General features: G+C 35.2%; 1 protein-coding gene across 6 annotated transcripts in view; it reads left to right on the forward strand.

The window, feature by feature from the left end:
- ADGRB3 (adhesion G protein-coupled receptor B3) overlaps positions 1 to 27,660 on the forward strand; it is a 466,021-nt gene that overhangs the window by 159,916 nt on the left and 278,445 nt on the right. For 5 of the 6 annotated variants that reach the window (XM_037392627.1, XM_037392623.1, XM_037392625.1 and 2 more), the window contains one exon: positions 23,756 to 23,866. The exons of the other annotated variant lie outside the window; for it this stretch is intronic. In XM_037392627.1, the coding sequence (XP_037248524.1) occupies positions 23,756 to 23,866 (111 nt within the window). The remainder of the gene's footprint in view (positions 1 to 23,755; positions 23,867 to 27,660) is intronic. 6 annotated transcript variants of the gene reach the window in all.

Consider the following 27,660-nt stretch of genomic DNA (forward strand, 5'->3'; position numbering starts at 1 on the left):
GACACTGATAAGTAGGGATACAAGTCAGGGATGGGGAAGCTACTACTATGAATGTCAAATATACCGCTCTAAAATGTATTGCCTGCACTAAGTGCATCAAGGTTTTGTAGTGGAAAGTATTAAATCAACTTAAAAAATTGGGGGAAAAAATGTTTTTCTCAGTGGAAGAGCCCAGAATTGTATATATTTTTTCTAACTTCCTTAGCTGGTATAATATGAGATATTGCCTCTATCTGTAGAACTTGCTTTGCTTTTATTCTCAAACTGTGAAGGCTACAGTGGTACATGAACTCCACACTTTCAAACTACTCATCTGTTAATTCTTCCGATCTTAAAATCTAGTTTTCTTCCTTTCGTACAAAGTCTAGTAAACATATATTTAACAACTCATTAGTTAAAAGCTGCAAAATATTACCTGTTGATTATAACATTCTATTATTTGAATTTAAGACAAAGTATTGCAAAGATGGCACATGTAAATTACATTAAGGGTAAGTTAGGTTTAGTTGTTTCCTATGACATAGTATACCTTTCCTATGACATAAACTACCTTTTATCAGGGTAATGAAAAGACCCACTTAATTTTAGTAGCTGTTTTAAAGCCTCTCTCTTAAGACCTACTTTATATGGAAATCCCATCTAGCTCTAACAAAAACAACCTTTTAGGCAGGATTTTCAGGTGATTGGGTGTTTATTTTTAATTAGTAGATCTTTAACTTGACAACATTTAGAGCCAAATCCTCATTTTTCCCTGCTTATGTTGTTTTCGTGCACATTTAAGAGATAATCACGATTACAGATCTTCAAATATATTGCACATTCTTTTTTGAAGGAGTTGACATGAATTATGTGTTCAAATTAAAGGAAGCATATTTTTAACTAGAAAGCAAGTTTGGAGATTTTAAGTGGTGTCATAATTCTGAGTCACTCAGCTCATATAAATAATTTTGGGTTTACTGTTTTTTTAAGTGAATTATGAATGTAATGTTGTTTCAGTTATATGACTACTGAAGATGCAAACCTTAATGTTGACCTGTCCTTTGAAAAAACTATCCCCGAAGTATTTTTGCAGTAATTACGCATATGGGATTAAACACAAATGCATTTGGTATGTGATAACCAAGCAACACCTCTGCAATATTCTACTTCCCATTGTTGCACAGTTGTGAACCTTTTCCCATTCGTTCATTTTTGCCAGTTTTGGTTTTCACTCATCTCTAGAGTTGTACTTCATTTTAGCCTTTAGGTGGCAGCATTTGAGAAGAGTTGTAGTTGTGGGCTTGCCACCATCCCCAATGCAATTCATGGACAACAATTTTATAAATAGAAGAGGACCAGGCACGTAGCTGCTCTGGTCAGTATGCAATTCACAGCAACGTTTACTCAGAAGCATTCAAAATGTAAAAAATATAGGATATATATGACCACTTCCTTGTTAACGCTTCTGCTTTCATTTTTATGCTTTTTTATATACAAAGATGTGTACTTTTACATATGTATGTATATGCATGGTTTTTGAAAATGCTTTGAATCAAAATGGAAATTTTGTTCCAATTTACTCTATGTGAAACTCTTTATTCCATTCCTACATTCTTTCTTTTTTTCTTTCTTTTTTAATCTTTTTTTCTAAAAGCAAATTTTATCTAAGAAAGGAGTAAGAAATAAAGTGTCTTGAGTTTAGCCATCTTTGCAGTTATCTTTTGATCTCTTTAGGATGCCTAAATCCTGATTGCCTGAAAGTGATGTGATTAGCAGGAGCATTTTCAAACATACATACAACTGTTCTCCATTTTAATTCACTGAAAACCAGATGCAATGTGTATCTAATCTTGGATTGTTATTCCATATATCCACAAGATTTATTGATTATTTCCCATATGTGTTAAATATCATGGCAATAGGTAGTCAAAAAAGATTAATCCTGGGCTTTATGGAGATTGGGGTGCCCATGTGTGGTAGACAGGTATAGAGGGACAGGTAGAGTGAACATCAGTGCTACTACGTTTCAGTCTACAGTTATACTTCATAATAAATATGACAGAGAAATTTTGTGTCCATACACTAGCAGAACTGTTTTAGTATTTGCACTTCATCCTAGGATCTACCCTAAGTCTCGTTTGTTCTAAGCTTAAATCCACTCAACTGCTTCTAGTTCAATACTTTGTAAACATGGAGTCAACTGTCCACCATCCTCTTTATACCAAGTTTGTATGCTTTTGAGGGCAACCGATCTAGACTAAACAAACCATTTCTGTTTTGTAGGTCATGTTAATTCAAGGACCACATGATCACAACTCAACCATGCAGTATTCAAATCAATCACTTTTGCAATTAATCCTGCAAATGCTGGAAGTCAGAAACCTGCCTATATGGGTTTTAATAGGTGCAAAAATAGTAATGAAAGCTTTTATTGTAAAAGTTCCTTAACATTCAGCATTGTTGTTGGGTTTTTTATTTTGTGGGAGATCTGAAGACTCCACCTAATAATTAATGTTAATAAATAAGGCTGTATTAAATTATGAAGCTACACGCATCTATGATAGAATTTGCTGGCTGAATTACATGAGTACAAAAAATACAGCAAGATTTTAAGGATCTGCTTCACAATGTGTAGAACATCACTGGCCAAACTGGAACTTTTCTGAGGACAGCTACGTACCCATGTCACATAGGAACAGGAGAACAGAAAAGCCAGGTCAATCTGTAAGGATCTAAAACAAAGCAAGCCAGCCTGATAATCTGGGGAGGTAGTATTGCTACAATCTGTTCTACTGATATACTTCAACTCAGAAGATAAAGGCTGAAAAAAGACCTTTCTCAATAATGTTTGCCTTACTAATATTTTCTGTCTTTGTGGCTGTGTTACATTGGGTCATATTGAAAGGCTCTCACTAACTGTTGAGCTCCTTTTTTTGGATCTCAGAAGAGAATTTTTATGACCATAACAAAATTACATGATCGATACACTCAAGGTTTGATCTCTTTCCTTTCTCCTATTTCCTATTCTACATGGGAACCTGGTACTGAACATAGGGGATCTTAAAGATAAGCATTCAGTGTTCTCTTGAGAACCATGTCAGCATCCTGCAGATGTTTCATCGCAACAAAACCAGAGGTTGTATGGAAAAAAAAGTAAACATAGCCAGTTTGCCCACTAGTTGTTGGGTATCTATACCTATTACTGCGGATATCTATGCCTATTACTGCTTTGCAAATTACAGAACTTCAAAGTATGTCACTCACATGTCTGCTACCTATACAACCAAGAGAGAAGGAAAACAGAAGAAAAAACCCCAAATGTCTAGTTAGAAGAAGTAAGAACTGCATGCAATGAGATGGGGAGACAGATTTCAGGCTTGTCTTTGTGGGAATACCATAGAAAATTCAGAATCAGCTGAAGGTGTGACCCCAAAATAAAGTACTTATTCTACTTTGTGGATAAGTCTTATTCAGGGTTAGGGTGGCTTTAATTCTTTTGAGCTTAATTTACCATGTAAGCTAAAATGAATTAGGGCCACTTCAATTCTGAATGAATTATTTAGTCCACCAATTTAAGTAAAGTGCTTTGGCAGCTATTCATGAACTAACCTAAGCCTTGCATCTAGACCGTTTAATGACCAGTGGCATTTAGGCAGCAAGAGGCACAGTGTACTTGTTGCTTTCATTTGCATTTGCAATCACAAAAGCAATCTAAATGAAGCTGAAAAGTTATCTCTTCTGAATTACATTTTTTCTACCCATGGTTAATATATGATATCCCAGATATCTACTTAACGAAGTCTAACATGCATCGAGGAACCTGCTACACACAAATGAATAATTAATACAAGTTTAAGAGCCAACATTTTATGTCATTAAATATAGTACTTCACATTCTCTCTAATTTCATACTCAGTATCAGCATATATTATTACTAGAAGAGAATGCATAATTATATACTCAGACAAAAAGCTGGGATGATAAATCAAATGGAGTTATGAGGAGGAGTAGTGAAACAAGGAGGATCAGAGCTGCATACATATTGGAATGACAATATACAACCTTTTTACCCACTTGGTCACACTGAGATGCACGCATAAGAGTATTAATATGCATATTAGATATTTTCCCTTTAATTTAGATGGTTGCTGTTCAGAGAATGAGATTGACATTGATGGCTTCATTGTCATGTAGAATATTCTATGTCTTGAGTTCTTTTTCAGTTTTAAAGACAGAGTAACATAGGGTAAAGATGGGAAACTCCTATGAGTAGTAAATGTTGCTAAAGAATTTAGCTGCAGTATTTACATTTCCTTTGATCACTTACATATTTATAACTGCCCATCAAGCCTGGTATCACTGGAATGAATGTAGTTATATTGACAAGTATGATATAGGGCAATGCATAGTGGGTTAAGAAAATGTGATTATGTTTATTATTATATCTCAGGTTTTATTCTTTTTTATAGAAAGTATCTTAGGATCTGTTTGTTCATACCATAGAATTACTCAAAAGATTTAAGGCATTTGTCTTGAAAATGTGTGTGCTTATAGGCAAACATCTGCCCATGACGGCAGGTCTGAGGGTATAAATATGTAAATAAAGCCATGATTCAGCTGTAGACATCTTAAGTATGTTTCTACCATTATTTCAGCAGAAGATACAGTAGTGTGAGAGACATTTCCAGTACTTGAAGAATAAAATCACTAATATTTTTTCAAGGCAAGGGAAAATTCTGTGCTCATCACCCATACAGCTGCTGTGCTGTACTTTTTGTTAATCTCACTGTCAGCTCTGGCTCACATTGTTGCACGTATATCTTGGATAGTCTTAAATAATTAGTGTACTTAATGATCCATAACATCACGTGCAGCTTATTTATAATATGATGTCTTTGTGTTACAGGAAGTGCCCCTGAAAGAACAAAACTTACGATCTCAAAATTTCTTCAGTTTCTTCAAAGTATATTGTAATAGTATAAGCATTTTAATTAAAATGATATTTCAGGTTCTTAAAATCGAAGTCTTGACTCTCATGTACCTTTGGAAAGAGGGGTTTTAATTTATTGCGTACTGTCATGTTAGGCATACTTGTCTGTAATACTAAAATAAAATAAACTATGGTCCTGGAAGAAACATACAATGAATAAGACAAAGTAGATAAAATTTCTCACAGATGGAATAAGACAAAGTAGATAAAATTTCTCACAGATGTGCTCTGTTTTTATAAAACAGGAGCAAAATACATGTAAATTGAAATTATAAAAACTTTTTATGTACTTCCCAAATATAACGGTTCTATGTGAAGGAGAGACATAAGGCGAGCAAATGTGCATAGGAGGTCATGAAGAGAAAACCTAAAGAACACATAAAATCATATCATCTCTGTAAACTGACAGCTTTGCTCCCATGAGATTGCTCCTTTTTCTTTTAGTCATCTCAGTATAATGGTCTGGACTAAGGCAGGTTGAAACTGGGTAACAGAAAAAAAAAAAAAGGCTAAAGAGCTATGTAGCAGTCAAGATTACATTCCAACCAGCTGCATTTATTCACTTTAAACGGCCTATGTGGGGAAAGATCACTGCAATTTTAATGCAAAGTGATTTGCATTGCTTTTACTGTTTCAAAATGATCCCAGTTGTCCACCCTTTATGGTTCCTTATCTGCTTTACAAGAACTTCCTGTTCTCATTTTTATTGTTTTACTTTTTCTTGCTCCATTTACATAGTGTGTTTAGGTGTTCATATTTTGAAGTAATATATGACTAGAGACGATATTTCTTCCTTCTTTGGGACACAACTTCTTCACATGCTAGTAGAGCAGGAAATACTCCACAAATTAAATTCTTCCCATCTGAGGTGTGCTTCTATCTCATAGGTTTACTGATGGTTCTGAACATATATGCTTCAGTATGTATAAGTTTTTAGTTACTAAGCAGCTGAAAGTTACAGCTCTGTCTAACTGTCCTCTACTGACTGGTTTTCTATTTCCACCTGTTCTTGATGTACATTACAGTGTCAAAGTTGCAGTATATCCGCTCTGTAGCATATGAAGGAATTATCCAGAATGAAGGGAATGGTTTAGTATACATTAAAATAAAATATAAAATTTTAAACATAAATTAAAAAAAAATTGAAGAATTCAGAAGAAAAGAAAGAATCCCCCCCAAAGCATGCTTTAGATACAGGATGTGCTGTTATGAGTAGAAACCTAGGGCTATTTAAAATGTGTGTGTGTATGGTTTTGAAATTTTACAAGAACAATTTCCTGTGACTGAGCTCTATGTGTTGTATGCCAGTCACAAGTGTGGAGCTTTCCTTTACTTTTCTAAAGCCTAATGAAGTAAAGTGGGCAAGCAACTGTCAATTGCTTTCCCAACAAGGAGGTTACAGACAGCCTTTGTGGAAATGGAACTGACAGACCAAAAATGAATTTTGGCTTAAAGTGTAATAAGGATGTGTCCTAATTCTTATTGATAGATTGCTAGATGAGAAATACTTATCATTAAAAAACATTGAAAATGTTACCATTGTTAGGATAACATTTCTGGAGTAAGTAGTAACTGGGATTGGAACTGTAATTCATGGATTCTGTCATGGGAGATTTTAATTATATGTGCATATGCAGTAAAAATAATAGACTTTCATACCTTTCTTTTCCCTCTTATTGACACTGAACATCTCTCATCCTCTTCTTACACAATCTAAGTAGTTAGTAAATATACTATTGGCCCTTCTTCGTTTACTGCTGTAGTATAGTGATATTTCCTATTCTTTTCAGGTAGCCTGTGCTTTCCAAAGAGTTCATTGCTTATATTTTGCAGTTTTCTAACAGTAATACAGTTTATATTGTTTAACACACAGTGCTAACTTAGATGTTCAGATTTTCCATCATCATTCCTACCTAAAGTAATTTTGGTATTTTTCACGAGGATTAAATTTCAGCATAAAGCTTAATTTCCATCTAACACTTTAATCTTGACTTACATTTTAGCAAAAGTACTTTCTATACAGGAATACAATTAATGCCATACAACAAACAGAATATGAGTTGCAAAAATCTTCCTTTTACTGTTATCCATCTTGAGTTATTTTACATGCTGTTGATAAATATAAGAATGTAGATACATTGAAGTCAAATGAAACACAACTTAACCCACCAGCATATCTTAAAGTAGTACAATTAACAGTAAGTTTCTCAGGTGTTTGGTATCAAGTCTGAGTCTTTTCAGTTTTTCATGAAGAGTAAACATTAAGCCACAGCTGACCAAAACAATTATTAGTAAGCAATTCTAAGGATGGGACAGTCTTGCTGCATGACTTCAGTATTTTGCTATGCTGTACATTAATGATCAGAAGTAAAAATCTACACCCTTGCTTGTAGATGTGCCTGAAAGTTTAGAGAGATTAATAGGTTAATTAATCAGATTAATAGAGAGATTTAGAGCAATTAATGTGAATACAGTGTGATGATGGTATATGAAGGGGGGGGAAACAGATTTTAGTTGTACAAACAGCAAGTCAGGGGACAGATAGAAAGCCAGAGCTGGAGGGTGTGAAGTACTTTTACAGCCACATGTAGAACTGAGGAAAACTGTGTACAGCTTAGAGGCTCTTACTTATCAAGGAAACCTGAAAACTGGAGAGGAAGCAGAGAAAAGCCTCTGAAATTAAGTACTTTTAGAAGGCAATAACAATAAGAACAAAACAAATACCAATGAGTGGGAAAGTAAAATTGAGGAATTTTAAATATAAAATGGGGGTCTTCCGGTTAGTAATCTAAACAACCTGAGTGGGCTGGGCAACAATTTTCCAATGAAACAGTTACATGAATATGTACATTGCATTTATGAAAAAGAAAGATTTCTAAATGCCACTAGTAAATCTCAAGCACTACTGCTGGGATAATTTTCTTCTAAAAGAAAGAATAGTCAATATATAAGTAAACATACCTCTTTTTGTTCTTAAGAAAAAAATAAACCACCTCTATAATAAAAAATATATCTGTCTTTGTTTTTCTAAGGTCTATCTTGTATTTCAGGTGCCACATTTCTAAACCATTATTCCCTCGTGTTTGTTGACTTACAGCAAACAGCATGGAGCAGCTTTACACTTTGCCCTTCCTAACACCCCAGGGCCATAGCTGTGGCAGCTTCCTGCAGATGTGAGCATCACTGGAGGAGGGCCTGTTTGTTGTCCTGGTGCAGATGATATTCAGGCACCTTCAACAGCCAAATTGAGTGACTTGAGAGAAGTGAGCAGGTTGCTCCCATTTTTACAGTCAGCTCTTCCTTCCTAACTCCAGTCATCTTTGACCAAATGAGACTGTACTGATTCATAAGGGAGACAGCACTTTCCTCCAGAGCTTGGGTGGTCTTGCTGTCTCCAGGTGAAGACTACTGCATTCACCAAATTCTTTGTAAGCAGGGGCACAAGCCCCTGTTCACAATCTGTGGACTCAGTGGCTGAAGGAGAAAAGGTCTTGTTATGGTTCTACAGTGACACATAAGATCTCCAGAACCTTGCTGTGCTATCATTGATCAGACTTCAAATACAATATCTACCACTGGCTCTCTAACAAGCACCCCACAGGCCTCATCTGTCACTGGTTATTTATATCAAAGTGACTTTACAGTGATGTAAGCAGAAGATGCTTAGGGAACATTATATTGATGATCAAGGAAAACATCTCACAGGCTGTCAGTGGCTGCAGAACAAGCTCCTTGAGGGCAGCCTGGTGCTCAGCCCTCAGTATCCCCACACAGGGCACTGCGGTAAGTCCCGTGGCCCGGCAGGATCACAGGTCAGTACTCTGCTGAAGTCACCAGAGGAAGCAGGAGCAGTGGAGACAAACTCTATTCCCACCTTCCATTATGAAACCATTCCAAAACCAGTATGCATAGAGATCTCATTGGAAGGGTTATGAAGATGCAGAGCTCCTGGTTAGCAGCAAAAACTGAAAAGCTAGATAGTTGTTCTGCCCTTTTCCACATCAGAAAAATTCCCCCCATATTTAATTTGATAGGCTTTATTCTTTAATTAAGATGTTGAGTGATCATGCTTTATAGTCTAATAGCTCGTTTCATGTGGGTTCAAAATCACAACTAATATGTCTGCTTTTAGTTCATTGCAGCAGTTCTGAACAGTGGCGGAATATTTATAAACTCCTACAAACCCTACTGTCAGCTGTAACTCCCTTTTCTTAATGAAAACTGCAGCTGATGAGCATCATCGTCAATAGATAGGACATGATAAAAATTCACAGCCATGAAGCAGTGTGTCAAGTCTGAAGCAGGATAAGATGACTGGGTTTAGATACTCCCTTTTGTGGTGGCTCAGCTTATTCATCCTCAGCACATGTAGAAAATAACAGCAATTTTTCCATCAGTATGTAAGTATATGAAATAGGAACTATAAGCCGATACATGGGTTTCAAAGATCCTTAATTATTATTTCATTTGGTACAAATGTAGATCTAAATGTCCATTCCTTAACAGCCTTACATTGTGGGATGAACAGGGTTCAGAACTGCATGTCATTTGGTTACTGCTTTTCACATTTTATCCCTATATATGCTCAATGTATTTACGATCCTTAGATTGTATCCTACTTAATTATGATTCTTCTATTTCTTTTTAACTAGATGAAGTTGCTATTATTTTTATTATGAAGAAGCCTACTGTAGGAAGTAATAATTTACTTCTAATGTAAATCCTAGTGTGCTTGAGTAGATGCAATAAAGTTTTTTTTAATTTCTATTTTTCCAAATTCATTCAGTGAAGTAATTTCTGGAATAACTGATTTTTTTTGCTTCATGAGACAGAAAAAAATGATTGGGGCTGACTTAAATGTGTAACTCAGGGCTTTTGTTTGGTTTGCAGTATTTTTAAAAAAACCAAACCATTTGATTTCAAATTCAAACTGTAGCTATAATACAAAACAGTTATTTCAACTTTTACAAAATGCTATTCTTCCTGTCTTCTCCTTTCTTTTGTCTGAAACTCTTAGCTTAGTTAATCAGTGAGTTTTTCCCTGAAACAGCTTTTTTTTTTCTTTATTAAATAAGCTCTATATATGAAAAATATCACCTGCTGCCCACAGGAATGCACCGGTACAGCATTAGTACAGTCAGTCCTTGGTTAGGTTTACTGTTTACCTGTTCATTTGTTGCATACTGTTATAGTGAACCAATATAATCACCTGCAATTGTTTGTGCTCTTTTTTTCTTCTAATAGAAGTTACTTAGTTTAGAGGTCATAGTAAATATTGATGTAATTAGTTATATATATATATATCATGCTAAATTTTTAGTTAAAAGCAAAGCAGTTAAAAAACAGTACCTCAGCTTATATGCCCTGAGGATGCTCTGAATTAAGTTCAGACACAGCTATTGAGAACAGAAGCCCTGATGGTTGTTATCCCTGTCTTCTTTAACCCTGTGAGAGTCTTCGAGCAGCAAGCAGAGCCAGACAGATCCTGATCAGACATGTATGTATATGTGACTTCTTCCCTTCTGAAGAGATATGCTTTTGCTTTCCTTTTTTCTTCCCCTTTTTTCAGTGTGGTTGACATTCTTCTTTTGATGCCAAAACAGCACAGAGTACCTGCTCAGAGGCCACTTTGTCTTTAACCAGCAAAGGTATTTATTTCGTGCAATGTTGGGGAGCTAACCGATTCACACCAGACAAACTAGCTCCAATTAGGTATTTTATACAGTTTTCATGAGAAGTTACACAACATCTTTACATACATACTCATTTGGTTTTGACACCTAATCATTCAATTCACAACAGGTGGGATCTAGGTGGAGTAGACCTTTCAGTTTTCTTTTTTCAATGATTTCCTGACCTGATGGTCTCCTTAACTCCTTCAGGTGCCCACCTTATCTTTTCTAATTATTCAGAGTGCATTCCTTTCTCAACACAAACCAGAGCATCACCCAGGGCATTGTACCAAACTCATCCCTACTATCTTTTTTTTAAGACCTTGTTCTGTCTCACTTTAGATACTATTTAGTTAAGAATCATATAGGACTCCTGCTTTTCCTGATGCCCTGAAGCCTGCAGCAGTCTCTTTTCTGCTACTCCAAATTCTGTATCCTACAAGGAACTCCTAAGTTTTCCAAGACATGTGAGAGGATCTATTCCTTGCATAGGGCATGAGAGGAAGCACAAGAAACTTCAATTTCCACCTTGAAGTAGTGATGTTTATGCAGGCTCATTAGAACTTGGTCAGAAATTCTCCCCATATCCTCAATTTTTAAGTCTTTTTATTTAGAATCTGTAAGCTGTGTTATGACTACCAGAGTTAGGAGCTAAGTGGCCACAGAAATATTATACCCCTCCAGCTATTAGTCCCAATTCTGGATCTACAGAAACTGGTGTGGGACTCAAAACTTGCTTCAACTGTAAATACCAGATAAGTGATTTGCCTTTCCTCCTGCAAAGAAAGACTTATCTCTAGGGCTAGCCGGAATTACCTCATTTAAAGATTTACATCTTATTTACATACTCTGAATAGCACCTTCTTTTCAGACTAATATTTGAGTACTTCTTGATTGCTACAGGCATTTGTCCAGAAGAGCCCTGGTAATCCAGTGATCATGCATAGTAACGTTTCTTTCCACAAGTATTTTACTATTTATAATAAATTCTTGCTCTTCTAGCAAACTGCCCATGTCCTGACACAGGAACATAGCAAAGGTATAGTGGCTGACATTCCTAACTTCTGTTTAGTATGTACCTAATGCATACAACTGTAACGTTTCACATTAATAACAACAATGCTCCTTGGGGGAGTAAGAAAATAGCAGAGGGCAACAACAAAAGATGTTCTCCCAACTGGAACTTTCTCCTGGATTATTGTACTGTCCCATTTTTAATATTGGGAATAATTTATTGTCATTACTCTTTAAAAGACTACCACTGAGAGACAATTCCAGGCTGACCTCATAATGAATAAGGATTTTGTGAAATGACACTCTAACTGTAATTCTTCCTATAATCTAAAGGCTTAAATTGTGTAAGAATCTACATGGTCTAGCAGGACATAGAGAAAGGAGCTAGAAAATAATTTCTTATTATTCTAGGCCTGTCAGTCCTGTGTGCGGCTCACAACTACAGGAATTAATCCATCTGGAGCCAGTTCTGCTGACGCAGTAGTTATACACACATTCAATTCCATTATTTCATTGCTTTTGATTTACACTAGTGCAGGTGAAAGTATTGTCATTTGTAGGTGATGTTACTCCGATGTTAATTTTTAAAACCACAACATCAGGCAGAATAAGACTTGTCTGTTCTTTTGATAGTGGGAAAGAATAATTGAAATGCACCACGTAAAGTGATCAGAATTATATAAAAGTGCTAACTGTGATTACTGATATAGGGGATTGTATATTAGCATTAATTATTTTTGGATAGAATCTGTTACATAAAAACCTGCTTCTTCATGTCTTTTGGCAACTTGCAATGATTTTTTTTTAAATATAAATTACATGGAAGTAAGAAACAGGAACATCTGTTCTACGGCCTAAACTCTATACATGTGCTGTCATGTGGCACCAAGCCCTTTTCCCAGAGGTAGATCCTGTGCACCCAGACTATCCTTTTGAGATGTTTTACATATGTTAGCATGTGGGCATTTGTATAACCATGCCTTGCATCGATGGGTTCTGCAGTTATCCTGGGAAATAAATTACTCTGACTGTAGATATAACTACCTCAGGGCTCCAGATTGAGTTCTGGCACAGAGCACTCCAGTTCAGTCAGGCTTTGTAGACCCATTGCTGCAGCGCTTTCAAAACCTTCATTAAAACTAATGGAACGTTACTTTTGAAACTTAGGATTCTTTCAATAGATTTTAGTGGAGTTTGCTACTTATATATCAGGAAATAATTCTTTTTTAAAAAAAATAATTGTATTCTCATTTGCCAAAAGATAGTCCTAAAGTCATAAGACTTTAGTTTTTAAAGTATTTCATTTACTCCGAGATGTAAATACCAAGCTGAAGTAACCTTTAAGTAACTTTTTATTTAACAAAACCCCTCAATTAAATATATCCTGGAAATACAAAAAATATTCCACAAGATCCACACAGAATGAGCAGTCTGAAATCGGTCTAAAGCTAGGGTTCTTTTTCTGTCACTTTCATCTGAGAACTGGTAGTTGCGAACTTCAACATTAGCTTTTCAGGCTACTTGACGTACTCTTGATAAAAATTATACAGCACCTATTATTTCTTTCAATCTAGTTGTGTTCAACAATTCTTTTTCTGAATTTATAATCTTCTGCCTTATTCCATTTTTTAAGTTAATTTTTAACCACTTAACTGTGAAATAAATCTAATCTATTCATTGTGGTAGTAGTATTGGATATGTGGTATTCTAAGTACATAAACAAGGTAAGGGTTGTAAGTAGGAATAATAACGCATAGGAGCTTTGAAGTTTGATGCTCTGCTTATTTTCCCCCAATACTTTAGCTGCTGTTCTAAATAAATAAATAAATTTTTTCCAGTCATAGACACTTCCTCTGTTCTTCAATACTCACTGTTTCTTATTTTCAGTTTACAATGCACATTGCCTGTCACAGCACTCTCCAAACTAGCCAGCTGCAACAAGGTCTTTTACCATCTCATACCAACTCGCTCTTCATGCCAGACCCTCTGCTGCCTTCTCCTAGTCTCTCCTCATCCAGGGCGTGCATTCTTTCTCCTCCCTCTTCCTCGGCTGCCCAACCACCTAACTTAACCAGCCACAGCTGCACCTTATCTACATCGGCCAGCCCACCGTCCCTGAAGCCAGCCCACAGCTGTATATTATCAATGATAATTAACCCAGCTTCATTCTTCTACAATTGCCTAGCTGTGATTAGATATACTGCTTTTATAGTTCTGATTCCTGATTAGACAATCAGAATATATACTACTAAGTCTCCAGTGGGCATAATTTAGTGTATTGTTTCAGGATTTGCTTACCACAAGTATTTCATTATACATGCTTATAGTAGACTATATATGAGAACCCTTCTTTGGGGTTATTAAATCATTAAATATTTTCAGAAAGCCAACACACAAGAATGAAAAACATAATTTGAAGCAAATTCAATTTTTTTAAAAAATATCTTTGTATCAAAGATATTTTTGTAGCTATTTTATTGAGCTCCCCAGCAAACCCATTGTTTTCCAGCCCTTTTTAGACAGTAGAGTAGAGGCAATGGAAGAGATTTATAAGATTCCTGTGGGCAGATGTGCAAGTAGCTCTGCAGAGAACTCAAAAAAGGTTCATAGTTAGGAGCAGCATAATGAGATTCCAGTCTTAAGCCTCTCTGAGAACAGTGATACACATTCCTGTTGCAGGTCTTCAGCTGTTGAGAGAAAGTCAGTTTGTACTAAATAGAACACCACTAACTACAGACTTCTCCATGAAAGAGATACTAGTTTGTCTATGTGCATAACTAATAGGTCATTTGGAGAGTTCATTTACATAAGTTATAGGCAGAGTTCCCAGTGCAATGAGTATTGCAAACTCTTATAGCTCTATGTTCAGAACTAAACATCTTCACTGAAAAAAATCTCTGCTTGCAGTTTTCAGATAGTCATATATGTTAACTATTGGCATAACTTCTTCAAATGATGGAGCATGATGAACTAAGACAGATTTTGGGTAACCACATCGCATATTATGCTGACAAGCTGAAATGAGTCACATGAGATGTATCTCACACAGCCATCGGTGAATAGATGTTTTTTTAAATGATCTGTATTATTGACATATGTAGGAGAAGCAGCCACAATTCTTCATAAAGTACACTTCCATTAATCATTCTGGAGGTCAAAAGGTATAGATTGTTGCAGTAATATTTTTCAGAAGATGCATGAGAATTTAAAAAGAATTCATTCAAGTGTCTGACATCATGTAGGGATGTAGAAACAGTGAGGATACTGAAATCAGTTACTTTGATGCTTATTGATGAAAGTCAGGCATGCCCTTCTACCTCTGAGTATATCACTTAAGTATTGTCATTTTTCTAAGTGTGGATTATGCAGTAGGTGAAGGAAACCACTGCTTTTTAGCCTCAGTGTGGTATCTGGGTCCTTAAAAACATTAAACGAATTGCTGAGTTTGACCCTGAAATGAGAATCTCAGAGACCTAGAAAAGTGTGCTTTTACTGAATCCAGTGAAAACATCTAATGGATTTTGAAAAAATCCTCAATGATCTAGGTCCGTGTGACTTTGATAGGTTTTGAGTAAATCTGTTATGTGCTTTCCTAGTTGAAATCCCATGCATGTATTTCTGAAGAAAGGATTTAGTTATTGAGGAGATTTGTTCTGAGGCTTAGGTTTTGAATCGCTGCTTTTTCCTTTAATTTATGTCGTGTTCTCCCATGAAGTCAATTCTGCTGACTAGAGAAGAGGTAACTTTGAGTCATGATTGTTAGGGACATAGGTTTCATCATAAAAGTTCAGAGAGATCTTAGGTCAACATAAGAGGCCTTTCAAGAGGTTCCAGGTCCATTCTGAAAACCACTGCAATACACTACCTGTCAGGTAGAGTTACAGGCTGGCAGGTAGGAAGCAGACAGGTAGAATGTGCCATGCAGACATCTCCTAGGCTGAACTGCATGGAATAATATGTTTGACATTGCACATGTGAGATTGTTAACCTGCCAGTGATGGTTCACAAAGCCTACATATCCTTGTGAACAGGTTATATAAACATCTTAGCTCAGAGTAGGTACATGGTTTTGGAAAAGACCTTCTAGACAATGTCCTCACCTGACAAAATTTGGCCTGGCTGGGTGGAACCAGGCCATCTTATAGCAGCCAGTGTTCTTCTCCCATAAAATTTAGCAGCTTCCCATGATGCCTATATACAAACAGCCATCTTTGGGGTACCGCAAATGATAAAAATGTAATGTGTAAAAGTCACATCCAGTGACATATCCTCCATTTTTTTTTTTTATTTTGTAAAAACAATTTAGGAGACATAAAACAAGGACAAGAAAATGCTCTTAAAAAGGCATGGAATGTCATTTAGCTTTACCATTCTAAAAAAAATAAATCCCACATTCAGTTAAACTATGCTTAGTGAGTAGAGTTTGCAGTACCTATTATTTAAAACATTGATTCTTGCTCCTTCTCTTCATACAGCTTCAGAATCTTTCATAGATAATAGATTTCAAATTTTAATGAATGCTGCTATCATTTAGAGAAGATTAGGCAACCATCTGCAGGGATGTCTGCAGTAAATAGTTGCAGGGCAAGGAAATAGCCTAGATGTCCTTGTGAATCTTGCTTTCTACAATTACCCTTACTTTTTGCTGTTTCTAGAACAGAAAAGAAAGAATGAAGTTATTGAATTCAAGAATAGCTTGGAAAATTACAGTCATCTTCTCTTGAGTTCTAAATGTATAGAGCAATAAAGAGGCACATACTAGCCTTTGTAATATGTAGGTAGTTGCTGCAGTGTTCAGTAAAAAGAGATTGTTTATATAAAAATGCTACTATTCTGAAATAACTACTGCATTGGCTAACTATCAATAATTCAATTAATTAAATATACGACAAAGCAGAAAATTTAATGCAGAAGTAAAATTGTATGAAATGCAAAAAAAGAAGACATCAAAGTATTATTATAAAACTAAGATTTAAATTTTTAAGGGTTACACATGAATAAGTTATTAGAGTAGAAATATTGCAATGATGAGAATACTACAAGAGAATGCATTATAGGTCTTTCATTTAAAAAAGCAAAAATAAATAAAGGTAATCCCCTGTGTTTTCATTCTTTAATGTGTTATTGCATCCATGAATGTCTTGACAGAACAATGGGGAACATTGTAAGAATAATGTACTGCTGAATTTAGAGGATTTTAATGTTAAACTCAATGTAAATTTTCTTTATTACTTTTATTATTTTTATTTTAATACAAACATTTTGGGATGGATTACTAGGGAAATATTTGAAGAGGGAAAATGCGAACTACAGAGTATCTTCTGCATGCTGGCTGTGACAATTAAAAAATATGTCAGACTTAGTAGAGATATAAATGGGTAAAGCTGCAGTTTAGGCTTTCATTCACCCCTCCTTTTCCTCTTTGCTTAGTTACAATTCTGCAAAGTACATGTGAAAACACACTACCTATTGTGGTGACAATTTACATTCATTTTGAACAGGTATGAGTCACTTTACTAGATTCACATGCTCACTTTCTCCTGCTTAGGTGTAAGATGATGAGAAACTGAGCCCAGGAAGGCAAGTAATAAAGCTTGCACAGTTTCAACATTCTCTGCACAAGTGAATAAACATGAAGGCTTTATGATGTTCTTCACTGACCAAATATGTAACCATGAATAAACAGGTTCAGATCCCACTGAAGAGAATGGCTGGCTAAGGGAGTCGCTGCAGAGATGCACAGAGAGACAGCAGACTGCATTGCCATAAGAAAGTCTAACTCACCAGGATTTGTGCTATAATTTATATTTTAATTCAGTAATATTTTATTTCTTATGTTATTAAAAATAAAAGGAATAATATTAATCTGACATTATTTCCTAGGAGCAAATGGGTGTCCCTAGAGTCAAACACAAACCAATTACCTATGTACAATATGTTGACTGTTTAGAATACAGAATTATTTTTCCTAATTTTTTGGAAGAGTGCATACGTATTTGTATTAGGGTATCTCTGTGTGCAAGAGAAAAAAATCTTTTATCTAATTTCCTATAAATGTTAACCTATCATTTTCTTGATAAAATGCAAAAGTGCATTATAATTAAAAAACCAACAACAACCACTGTTGCCTTTGATATTTCCACTGCTATTAAAATCCTGTCCATGTTTTCATGAGTAATAGGATATCTTTCTCACTGTATTCATGAATACAGCTCGGTTCAGATCTTAATTCACTCTAATGAAAGAAATTATTCCATTCAGTTTGAAACTGGTCAAAGCTCTTCTATACTGTTTTGGAGAGCCAAAAGAGGACTTTTTATGGGACCATGATCTATGTAAGGAAGTAGGCAAAGACTGTTCTAAGAACGTTTTTGACATTTGCTAAGAAGAGGTTCCCATGGAAATCTAATTCGGCTAATAGCTATGTTACCATTTTGGCAACTTGCCTGCCTGGTGAGGAAATACATTTTAAGAGGTTCCCATAGAAAGCCATAGCCTAAATCTGTACTGCAGAGTGATAATATTCACTGATGCCCTGAAGCTCTGTGTCCTGACAGCGCAGCATTTGAGAACAAGTGCTTCCTTGTGGGGCCTGGGTGCCCTGCTACAGTGAAGCAGGGCTGGAGACAGAGAAGGGGCTGCTCCTGGCATCTTCTTCTCTTTTGTCACAGGGTTTACTCTAAGGGAAAAACCACTGCAGCTCATGTTTTCTTTGCTTTGAGTGTTTCGGGGGGTTTTTTTTGTTTGGTGTTTTTGTTTTTTTTTTTAATCTCCAGCCCTACAAAAGAACTAAAAAAAAACAACAGAAAAAAACACCAAAAAGAAAACAAAACCCCCTCAGTTCTTTGAATATTTCTTTTATATAGGAAAGATAATTTTATAGTGAAAAAGAAAGTCTCTGCTTCTCAATCCAATGCAAAATTGTGCTTCTAAGTCAACACACATCCTGCCATCTAGTGACCAGAAGAAACTGTACTGACCGCTGCAAGGCTGAGGAGAAACCCCAAGTACTGCTGTTACTGCATATTGCACTAGTATCTTTGTGGGAGAAACTGTAGAATAGGTTATGAAGAAATTAAATGTGCAGGAAACATTTTCAGGCTCCGGGAAGTCTGCAATTAATCAGATCTATTGAAATCATTTAATAGCTCAGTCCAAAAATTAAACAAACTGGTTCGTTATATATTTCTCTAGCCCTCTTTCTTCCTTTCCCCCTCTGCACCCCCTCCTTCCCTTTCACCTGGGACTTACATCAGCATTTTGAATAATTTCTGGGAAAAACATGTCTGTTGGCATAGAGAGGATGCCACGCTACTGCATTTGAGATGCTTTGCAGCCAGAATGTGCATTAATGCAAACTCTTTAATATTCATTCCATAGTCAAGAGTAATTGAAAACACTCATTTGAACTATTTATGGTTCAGGAGTGTGTGGAATAGTATGAAGTACAACGCCAGAGTGCTGTGGGTGAAAGAAGAAAAGGACAAAAACTTCAGGGAATCTATTGCCTCTTCTTGCTTTTAAGGTTCTGATCAGCCTTCAGGGAGCTGCTCACCATCTCACTTTCCGTGTGGTTCAGTACAAGCTGAGGACACCCAGCAACTCAGAGGTTGCTTTACATTTTACATGTCCTAAAAGGGTAACCCTAAAAGGTTCAATCACTTCATTTTTTTTAACAGTTCATTTACACTGTTGTCACCAACTGCTATGCTGAAGAAGGCTTTTTTTTTATTATTGCCAGTCCATTCTGTACCATTAATAGCACAAATCATAGTAGATGGTACACCTATAACAAGATCAATACACTTACGCTGTGAAGTTCCCAAGAAATGTGACATAAAAATAACCAGAAGAGCCAACCCAACATGGTTAATGTCAGCTGATGACAAGGACATATATGTAACAGGCTTAGGAATATTATTAAACAGTGTAGGCATAAAACGTGTTTGATGTGTACCTTAAATTCAGTTATTATCCACTTTAGCCATTGGTGAGCAGAACCTTACAATGCCAGTATTTTTCTTTTGTATTGCTCAGTCTTCCTACTTTGCATTTTTATACTGTTTTAACAGATGTTTTTTCTTCTTTGTTCCTACAGAGAGCACATGGCACCTCTCTTGTCTCCTAAAAATGTACACCTACATTGGCCTCAAGATTTTAGCTTCTCCTTAAAAACTAAAAAGGTTACTCAATAGGAAAAAAAAATCCCAAAATGTAACATAAAAATAAAGGTAAAGCCAATGGGACTACAGATAAGAGTTGTTGTAAATAATACTCAACTTTGGAATTTCAGAAATTTTTTTTTTTTACTCCTAGAATGCATGGAACTATATTACATGCTTCAGAGTTATATGTAAAATGAAATAAGTCACTTCCATGTTAAGATACATTCATTGCTAAGCTACTTTCAAGTATCGATCTATTGTATGCAGCTGAGGAGAGAAAGAACATGCATTGTGCTGCAGGAAACTATTGTAATTCCATAGGCACCAAAGGACCACTGATAGCAGCATAAATTCTTTTATCAGATAACGAAACATCAGATTATCTACCACAAATGTTTGGAATATGTTATGGTTTGTTATAAGGCATGGTCTTGTTAAAATGATCCATTCAAGGTTCCCCATAATGTTATTTTTTATTTACATTTTGAGGTATTTCTCTAAGTTTTATTCTTATGCAGGTAGATTATAACATTAACAATGTAAAGAAAAGCATTAAATACCTTTCATGTTTTCAGGCCTAACTTAGAGTCACATTGGTGATTTCTGGATCAGGCCATGTACCTGTCTGCTGCAGAAAAGATTCATTGTGCCTCTTCATTTAATGAAACAATCTGATTACTATCAATATTTGAGGTAAAAGCAAAGAAAGACTGCTCTGTTTCACCCAAGGGAAAATCAGGACAGGCATCATAAAAAAAAACCACAAAACATTCAGAAACTGACGTCTGCAAAAATATCTTGTTGTGGGTTAAAAAAACCCCTTATTTTCAGCAGCAAGAACTAGGTAAGAAGAGTGAGAATGAGAAAAATTCCTTTACTCAGAATCTTAATTCAAGCATCCAATATATCCCAGACATCAGGTCTTGGATCTTGCTGAATTGACCTTGCAGGGCGCCTTTATGCCAGATACTGTCTAGAGTAAGGTGGTTCTTAACACCTTTCTCACACAGAGAGTCCTTGAAACTACTTTGCCATTTTAGACATACTCTAGGCTGACATGGTCTAAAATGTTCTCCCAGCCTAGAAAGCATTTAAATCTACTCTGTGAAGCGCTGAGGGAAAAAGAATGCATAACTGGTTCATCTCCTACATTTGTTATTTATCTGGGATCTGAAAATGGAGGAAAGGGTTTTTTTCTATTTAGTATTGATTGTAAACTATGGCAATCACTTAAGATATTTTATTATAAAATGCTTCATAAGAAATGCATTACTGTTGAGCTTTTTAGATTAAACAATTTTGAGAGCACTGTTTGTACTTATGCGCCGAAAACGGGACACTTCTGCTCCCATTATGAAAATGGACTTGATCCTTATTTTTCTTTTCTTATGAGGCCTGAATTTTAATGAGGCCCTGAAGTCCTCACCGATGCCGGTACACTGCACTTCCTCTCACGGCTTTTGTTCTCATGCGGCTTTTGGTTAAATACTTCACCTGAGTATGAAAATGAGAGCACTGCATAAGTCTGGTTCTGGTTTTTGACGAAACAAAGAAATAATTTACTCTTTGTTATGAAACACTGATCTTCTATATATATTTATATATTTACTATATAAATGCTTAATATATCAAAGGGAGATTAGTTGAAAAGTGCATCTCAAAGACCATCAGCAACAGTTAAAGTGAATTGAATGCATAAATTAAAAAAATTTGTTGCGAAGTGGAAAAATGAAAAAGTCGAGGCATGATTAGATCCTGCATCAACGACTTGTATTTTATTTTGCTTGGTGATATTTGTGAGTAACTCCATCGTTGTGAATGGAGCTACGCTGGGTATTTAACCACAACCCTGAAAGCTGATCTCCCAGGCTTCACTCAGCCTCTTCACCAGAGGTCTCTGTCCTGCAGCACACTGTGTGTGCCTGCGCCCGGAACAGGATGCTGCAGGACTGGGACCAGAACATTCACCACCTCCCCACATGCATCTGGGAAGTCTTCCTCTAGCAAAGGTCTCTCATTATTGCACTCTGTTTTAACTAAAGAAATAGAACTAAGCCTTCTGCAAGAATGGTGCCTCATCCTCTAAAGTGCCTGACAAGCAGGCAGCACACAGGCAGCAAACTCAGAGCAAACATGCCTTGCTTTCACAGCCTCTTCTGGGGGAAGGCTCTGCGAAGTCTCATGTCCTTCACTGCATTGTTAATTACAGTTTAAATGGTCATCTGTACTGCATCTTGTAAAAATTGTAAAAGTATCATCCTAATCATAATTTGCATTAGAATATTGATTGTAAAATTTTAATTATAATAAGAGATTTCCCACAGAATAAAAACCTGTCTTAAATCAGAGAAGCTGCAGAAGACATGTATTTTGCAAAAATCCATTCATAAAATTTTGTAACACACATACATATATGTATATATAATATATATGTGTATATATAATTTAATTATCTTTTACATGTATTTCTGGGATGTATTAAAAATGTTAAATGAATTCTCAAAATACATTTTATTAATTAGAGTTTAAAATATTCTCTTTGGAATGCAAACTGCATTGCTGTTCTCAAATGAATAATTAAATTTATATTTTAAGTGGTGCCATTAATGAATATTTACCAAAAACCCCCAGTAATTTGGAGAAATATATTAATAATTTACTAGAAAGGAAAAAAATGCTCTTTCTGCTGATTGACCCCTTTAAAAATAAATCGAGCCTTTATTATTTTTATAAATAGAAATTTAAACATGTTTACTTTGATGATTTATCGTAACAATGTGTTTGCAAATAATATTTATTAGTAGCATTTACATCTTATATAACGTTTTGCATCTTTTGAGGCAGGAAGGTAAGTTTTATTATCTTCATGACTTTACAAATTGGGGAGGATTTTGAATTTTGCATTTGCAAGGTAACCTTCCAGCAGAAAGGTATTTTTTAATGTTTATATTCCTAGTGCTTCTGACACCTTCTGCCCCATCGTAAACTTTATGAGGTTGTAGTTGAAGTAGTTTCAATGTTAACCCACGGTTCCCAGAGCACCCAGCTACAGACAGCTGTGTGTGCCTGGGAGGGCCAGAGGGAGCTGTGCTGAAGATGCAGCAGTCCCCCTCTAAGTGCAAAGGACCCTTCGCAGTTCATCACAGAAAGAAAAAATGGATTCTGAAGTAGAAGGCTAGGAGGTTTGTGCAGGACCAGAGAGGGAACATGACAGCAGTGACAGGATAAAAAATGAAGCACTCTTGTCTCCCACACTCCGAGCCTTTGTCATTGATTTTTATGTAGATTTCCCTACTGAAATCAATGGGGACTTCTTTTTAAATATTGAGGGCAAGATATAACCTATAGTCTTTCTGAAAGCTGTTAGTTATAAAGGAAACAGTTCACAAACATTTGTTCTGTTGGATTCAGTCTAAAAATAAGCAGTTTGTTGGCTAAATTATTATTATTATTTTGCATTTCCACCACTCCCAAAGATGTTTTGTTATCTCTGTTAAGGCTTCATCAGCCTGAAAGATGAGTGCAGAAATAGAAGTCCTCTGGAGGAGCAGCAGGCTGTGCCATAGAACAGCATTGTCTAACACTGTCCCAGTCATTTTCTGGTGTGGTTTGCACTGATCAAAAATATAAGAATGAAAAGTCTGCATTTGAATAATTGGTTTGTCCTGTGTCGTACAGCTGATTTACAATATGTGTCACTACATTGAATGTTGGTTCATGCAATAAAATCATGTTTGAAAATCTGCAGACACAAATTTAAGTATTTATTAAAAGCTGAGTGTAGCAAAGGTAAATTGATGTTAACTGCCGTGATCACTTGCCTGACTCTTATCAGCAACTTCCAGGTATGTTTAGGAGCATATTGCATGAGACAGTATGTGACTTTTGAGAAATGTCTACACACAAGCTTTCATAAACCTTTATTCTGTCTTTAGAATTTGGAATGATGGGAGATCATACAATTAAAAGTCAGCGACCTCGATCTGTTCATGAGAAAAGGGTCCCTCAGGAACAAGCTGATGCTGCTAAATTTATGGCACAAACTGGTAATACATCAGTTACATTTTTCTATTTATTGTTGTTAATTTTAGCAAAACCACTGCATGTTTCCATAATCTTTTGCTGTATATTTGTCAGTTTTCTAAGCTGATACTTTTTTTGAATCATTTTTTTTTTTCACCAGTTAAAGTCCATAAATAAAGTAGCTGAGAATTGGGTAGATCATACAAAAACATGCATTGTGAATGTGGATACTGAATCAGTCAGTGTAAGCATGAATTTCTTTAGTAGTAAAAGCAGTCTCACATGTACAAGACACAGGACAGCTTACTGTGACATATTCACTTTTTTCAAAGCTGTTAAGAACATGCTTCAGAATTTCTTTATAAATAGACTGAGGTCTAATCCCAGCTTTAGGCATTTATCAAATTAATTAATTACTAGGGTGACTTTAATGTGCATACATTCAGCATTTACTATCTTTGGCCTAGCACAACGCTCTATTCTCTGGTTTCCGGATTCATAATTGCTAAATGAAATTGGCCGTAAGTAGTTTTTAATTGGATGTGCAAATTATCTAAGACTTTTTCATCTAAAACATATTTTCTAATTTTGTTTGAGCAACTTCATCTTGTTTAGATAGATACCAAAATGATATTACAAACCTAGAGCTGAAGTAATTAAAAAAGAAAAAAAATCCTGTTTACCAACAGTTACCAGAACTGCCTTTGAGGCCAATGATAAAATTTCAGCGGTGAGTTGAATAAAGCTCTCACACACCAAAACTACTGCCCATTTTAACGTCAGTAGTGACCTGTGTAGCTGTTGGTAAAATCTAATTCTTTAACAGTTCCCTACACACTCCATTCCAGTAAGTTACTGCATTGAGAATCTTGTGCCCGATAATTATTGTATGGATTTGAAATGACTTACTCTGTATTTCATAGTTACTAACCTAGAAAATATGCCTGCATCAGTCATACATAATGCTTCCAGTTTATATTCACTTTAGTAAAAGAGCTATAATTGCTTCTAGTTAATGTTGCATGTTGACTTCCTTAGTAGTAGGGTGCTTTACTTAACATATTTGAAGAAATCAATATATTAAGTAATCTAAATACACATATAGCAAATCAGTGCAGAACTGTTTGACAAAGAATTTAGAACTGGAAAAGTCTGTTTCCCTCCTATTAATCTATAGGGCTACTTTTATGGCTAACTCTCAGTTTGTACTACTGTAAGTATATGTAGTGGAAGAAGGGAGCCTAGAACCCTCTTGGTCTCCATGCAGTTTTTGTTTAGGCAAGTAAAGCTTACTACTTACATACCTAGCACAGACTTAGAATGTTAGTTGCTTACTACATAGAATAACATCCTTGCTTTTATGCTGCTTCTTGAATTCATACAATTACTCCAAAAAATAAGTAAGATGATCTCTTATTTCCTTACATAAATCTCCAAAACTATCATATTATCAGGTAAAACTTGTATTTCCTAATTTCTAGTCATGCATTGCAGTGCATCTATTATGGGTGTTAGAGAACTGCATTATAAATGCAGTACTTATACCATCACGTTCTGATAGGTTGTATGTGTGGAGTGGGAGATGAACGTTCAAAATTATACAGGCTTGGTTTTCAAGGTCCTGTTCTGAAAGCATGTGAGATGTATCAGCAGAGCATATAAATTTACATGCCAAACTTTGAGGATATCTATATTTTACATAATGTAGATTAACGCATTTTAGATAATACTGCACTCTTTTTGGACATACTTACTAATTTTCATCTATTCTTTATTTTCGTTTTCCTTTGTAGTGATCATTACATATTTTCTTCACCACTAATGCATTCATTCTCTTGCAATATAATCAATGTGATATCTTCTTAAACTGATTCATAAGGATTTTCTAACATATCTATCTCATGAATTTACCCATGTACTAAGAAGTCTAATGACCTTTAAAGTAAATGGATACCGAGTTTGAGGTTTCCTATATTTTAAGCTTGTTTAGTGTTTTATTTTGTGTAATAATAAAACAGATGCAAAAGTGCAATGATATATTTGTATGCTTTAAAAAGGCAGAGAGATAGGAATAGAGAATTGTCCTGGAAAAGATTTATGAAAAACATTTAATACTGTTAAAGTAGTGGACTTAATCCACCAAATTTTGCTGGGTATGGAAGAGTTTTAAAATGTGGTATTCAAATATGCATTTTCCTGTTTGTTTATGAGTGATATGAGGTAGTAAAACATTTTATTTAAAAAAATATTGTGTGAATAATTTATTTTCCTATATTTGTCATTTTATGTGTTTGGACTGATCCTTCCCTTAGGTGTTATGGGATTTAGAGAGTATAATAAAGGTAAGTGTTACACAGATCAATGAGGCCTTCCATACAGTAAGTTGTGTTTCCTCTTACATGTTGAGCAGCAGGGGAAAATAAGGGTTTGGTAGCTTGCCAGTGGTTAATTTGAGAATGTAGGTTTAATACAATAGATATAAAAAATTAAGAGTTCTAAAGTAATGGAAAATTAGAAGGAAAATGAAAAGTAGCTCTTTTGAAATTTTCATTTCAGAAAAGAAAAAAGCTGAAAAAGAAATAAAGAAAACAATGGAAGATGTATTTGCAGGTTATGTAGACAATCTAGGTTTGTTTGAGAAAAGAAAGAAATCTTTATTTGCTTAAATTAAAGATTTTTAATTATGATGTCTGTGAAGATGTTTCCGTCCTGTAAAATATTTTAAAATAAGTAATCATACTGAAAGCAGTACAAAATACTCTGAAAAAAAATTTACCAAGAAATCGTAATACATTGTGCAAAAGGAAGCAAAGAATCTGGTGAGATAAATTTGTTCTTTATTTTCTCTGATTTCACTCTTTTTACCATACATCATGTTAGTGTAGATGATCTTGTCCCAGCGAATGTTTATGCCTTCTATTCTTTACATATGTTGAGGTATATTGCTAGATTCTGCTTTTTGTGAATGGACAGTACATGTATGCTCTGAACTTGTAATAATTAATTTCAAAATTCACTGAATACAATCACACAACTTAGTGTCACGTCACTACTGTTTTTCATCATAATCCAAGGGTTAAGAGCAACTTTTTATAACTTTAAGATATCCACAATTTTTAAAATTCTCAGGACTTTATTTCTGTAGTTTATTAGCTATGTACTGTCACCATGCCTATGTTGGATACTGGATAATTTACAGTGAGTATATATGACTGTTTTACCTAATGAGAAACATCCTGAGAAACATAGCTATGACTTTTTATGCTGTTTGACCTTTCATCTAAACCATTTTAACACAGGCAAAGTCAAACTTTAAACATGTAAGAAAAGACAAAAAATATTAGCCTAGAAACCCATAGCAATACAAATATTTTTTACTATGTACATAAGGCTTATAGTACATACTGTACAATTGTTAATGTCTACCTACACATTAGCTATATTTGCCTTATTACATCATCTAACCCGAACCCAAGCCATGTAACAACCTAATCAAAATACTAAATTCATATCAGAAAAATGATTTAAAAAAATCAGTGTCTGAATGTCACATTTTTTCACCTAATAAATACAGAAAATTGTTACAAAAATCACTTTTTGTGAATTTTTGTATGCAAAAACTTCATCATTTTGTCCTTGTCCATAGAAATCGTTAGAAATGTATATAATTTTATGAAAAGCAGAGGGGATTGTGTGCTAATTATAAAGCATTCTGCCTTGTTACTGAATAAGAAAATAAGAAGCACTGTTGTTTTTTTTTTTAAAGCATCGAATAGCCTTAAATTGCTTCTTAGAGGACTAGCAGAGAGTAGCAGAG

The sequence above is a fragment of the Falco rusticolus genome, chromosome 6 (genome assembly GCF_015220075.1).
Source record: "Falco rusticolus isolate bFalRus1 chromosome 6, bFalRus1.pri, whole genome shotgun sequence".
In the NCBI taxonomy this organism is placed as follows: domain Eukaryota; kingdom Metazoa; phylum Chordata; class Aves; order Falconiformes; family Falconidae; genus Falco; species Falco rusticolus.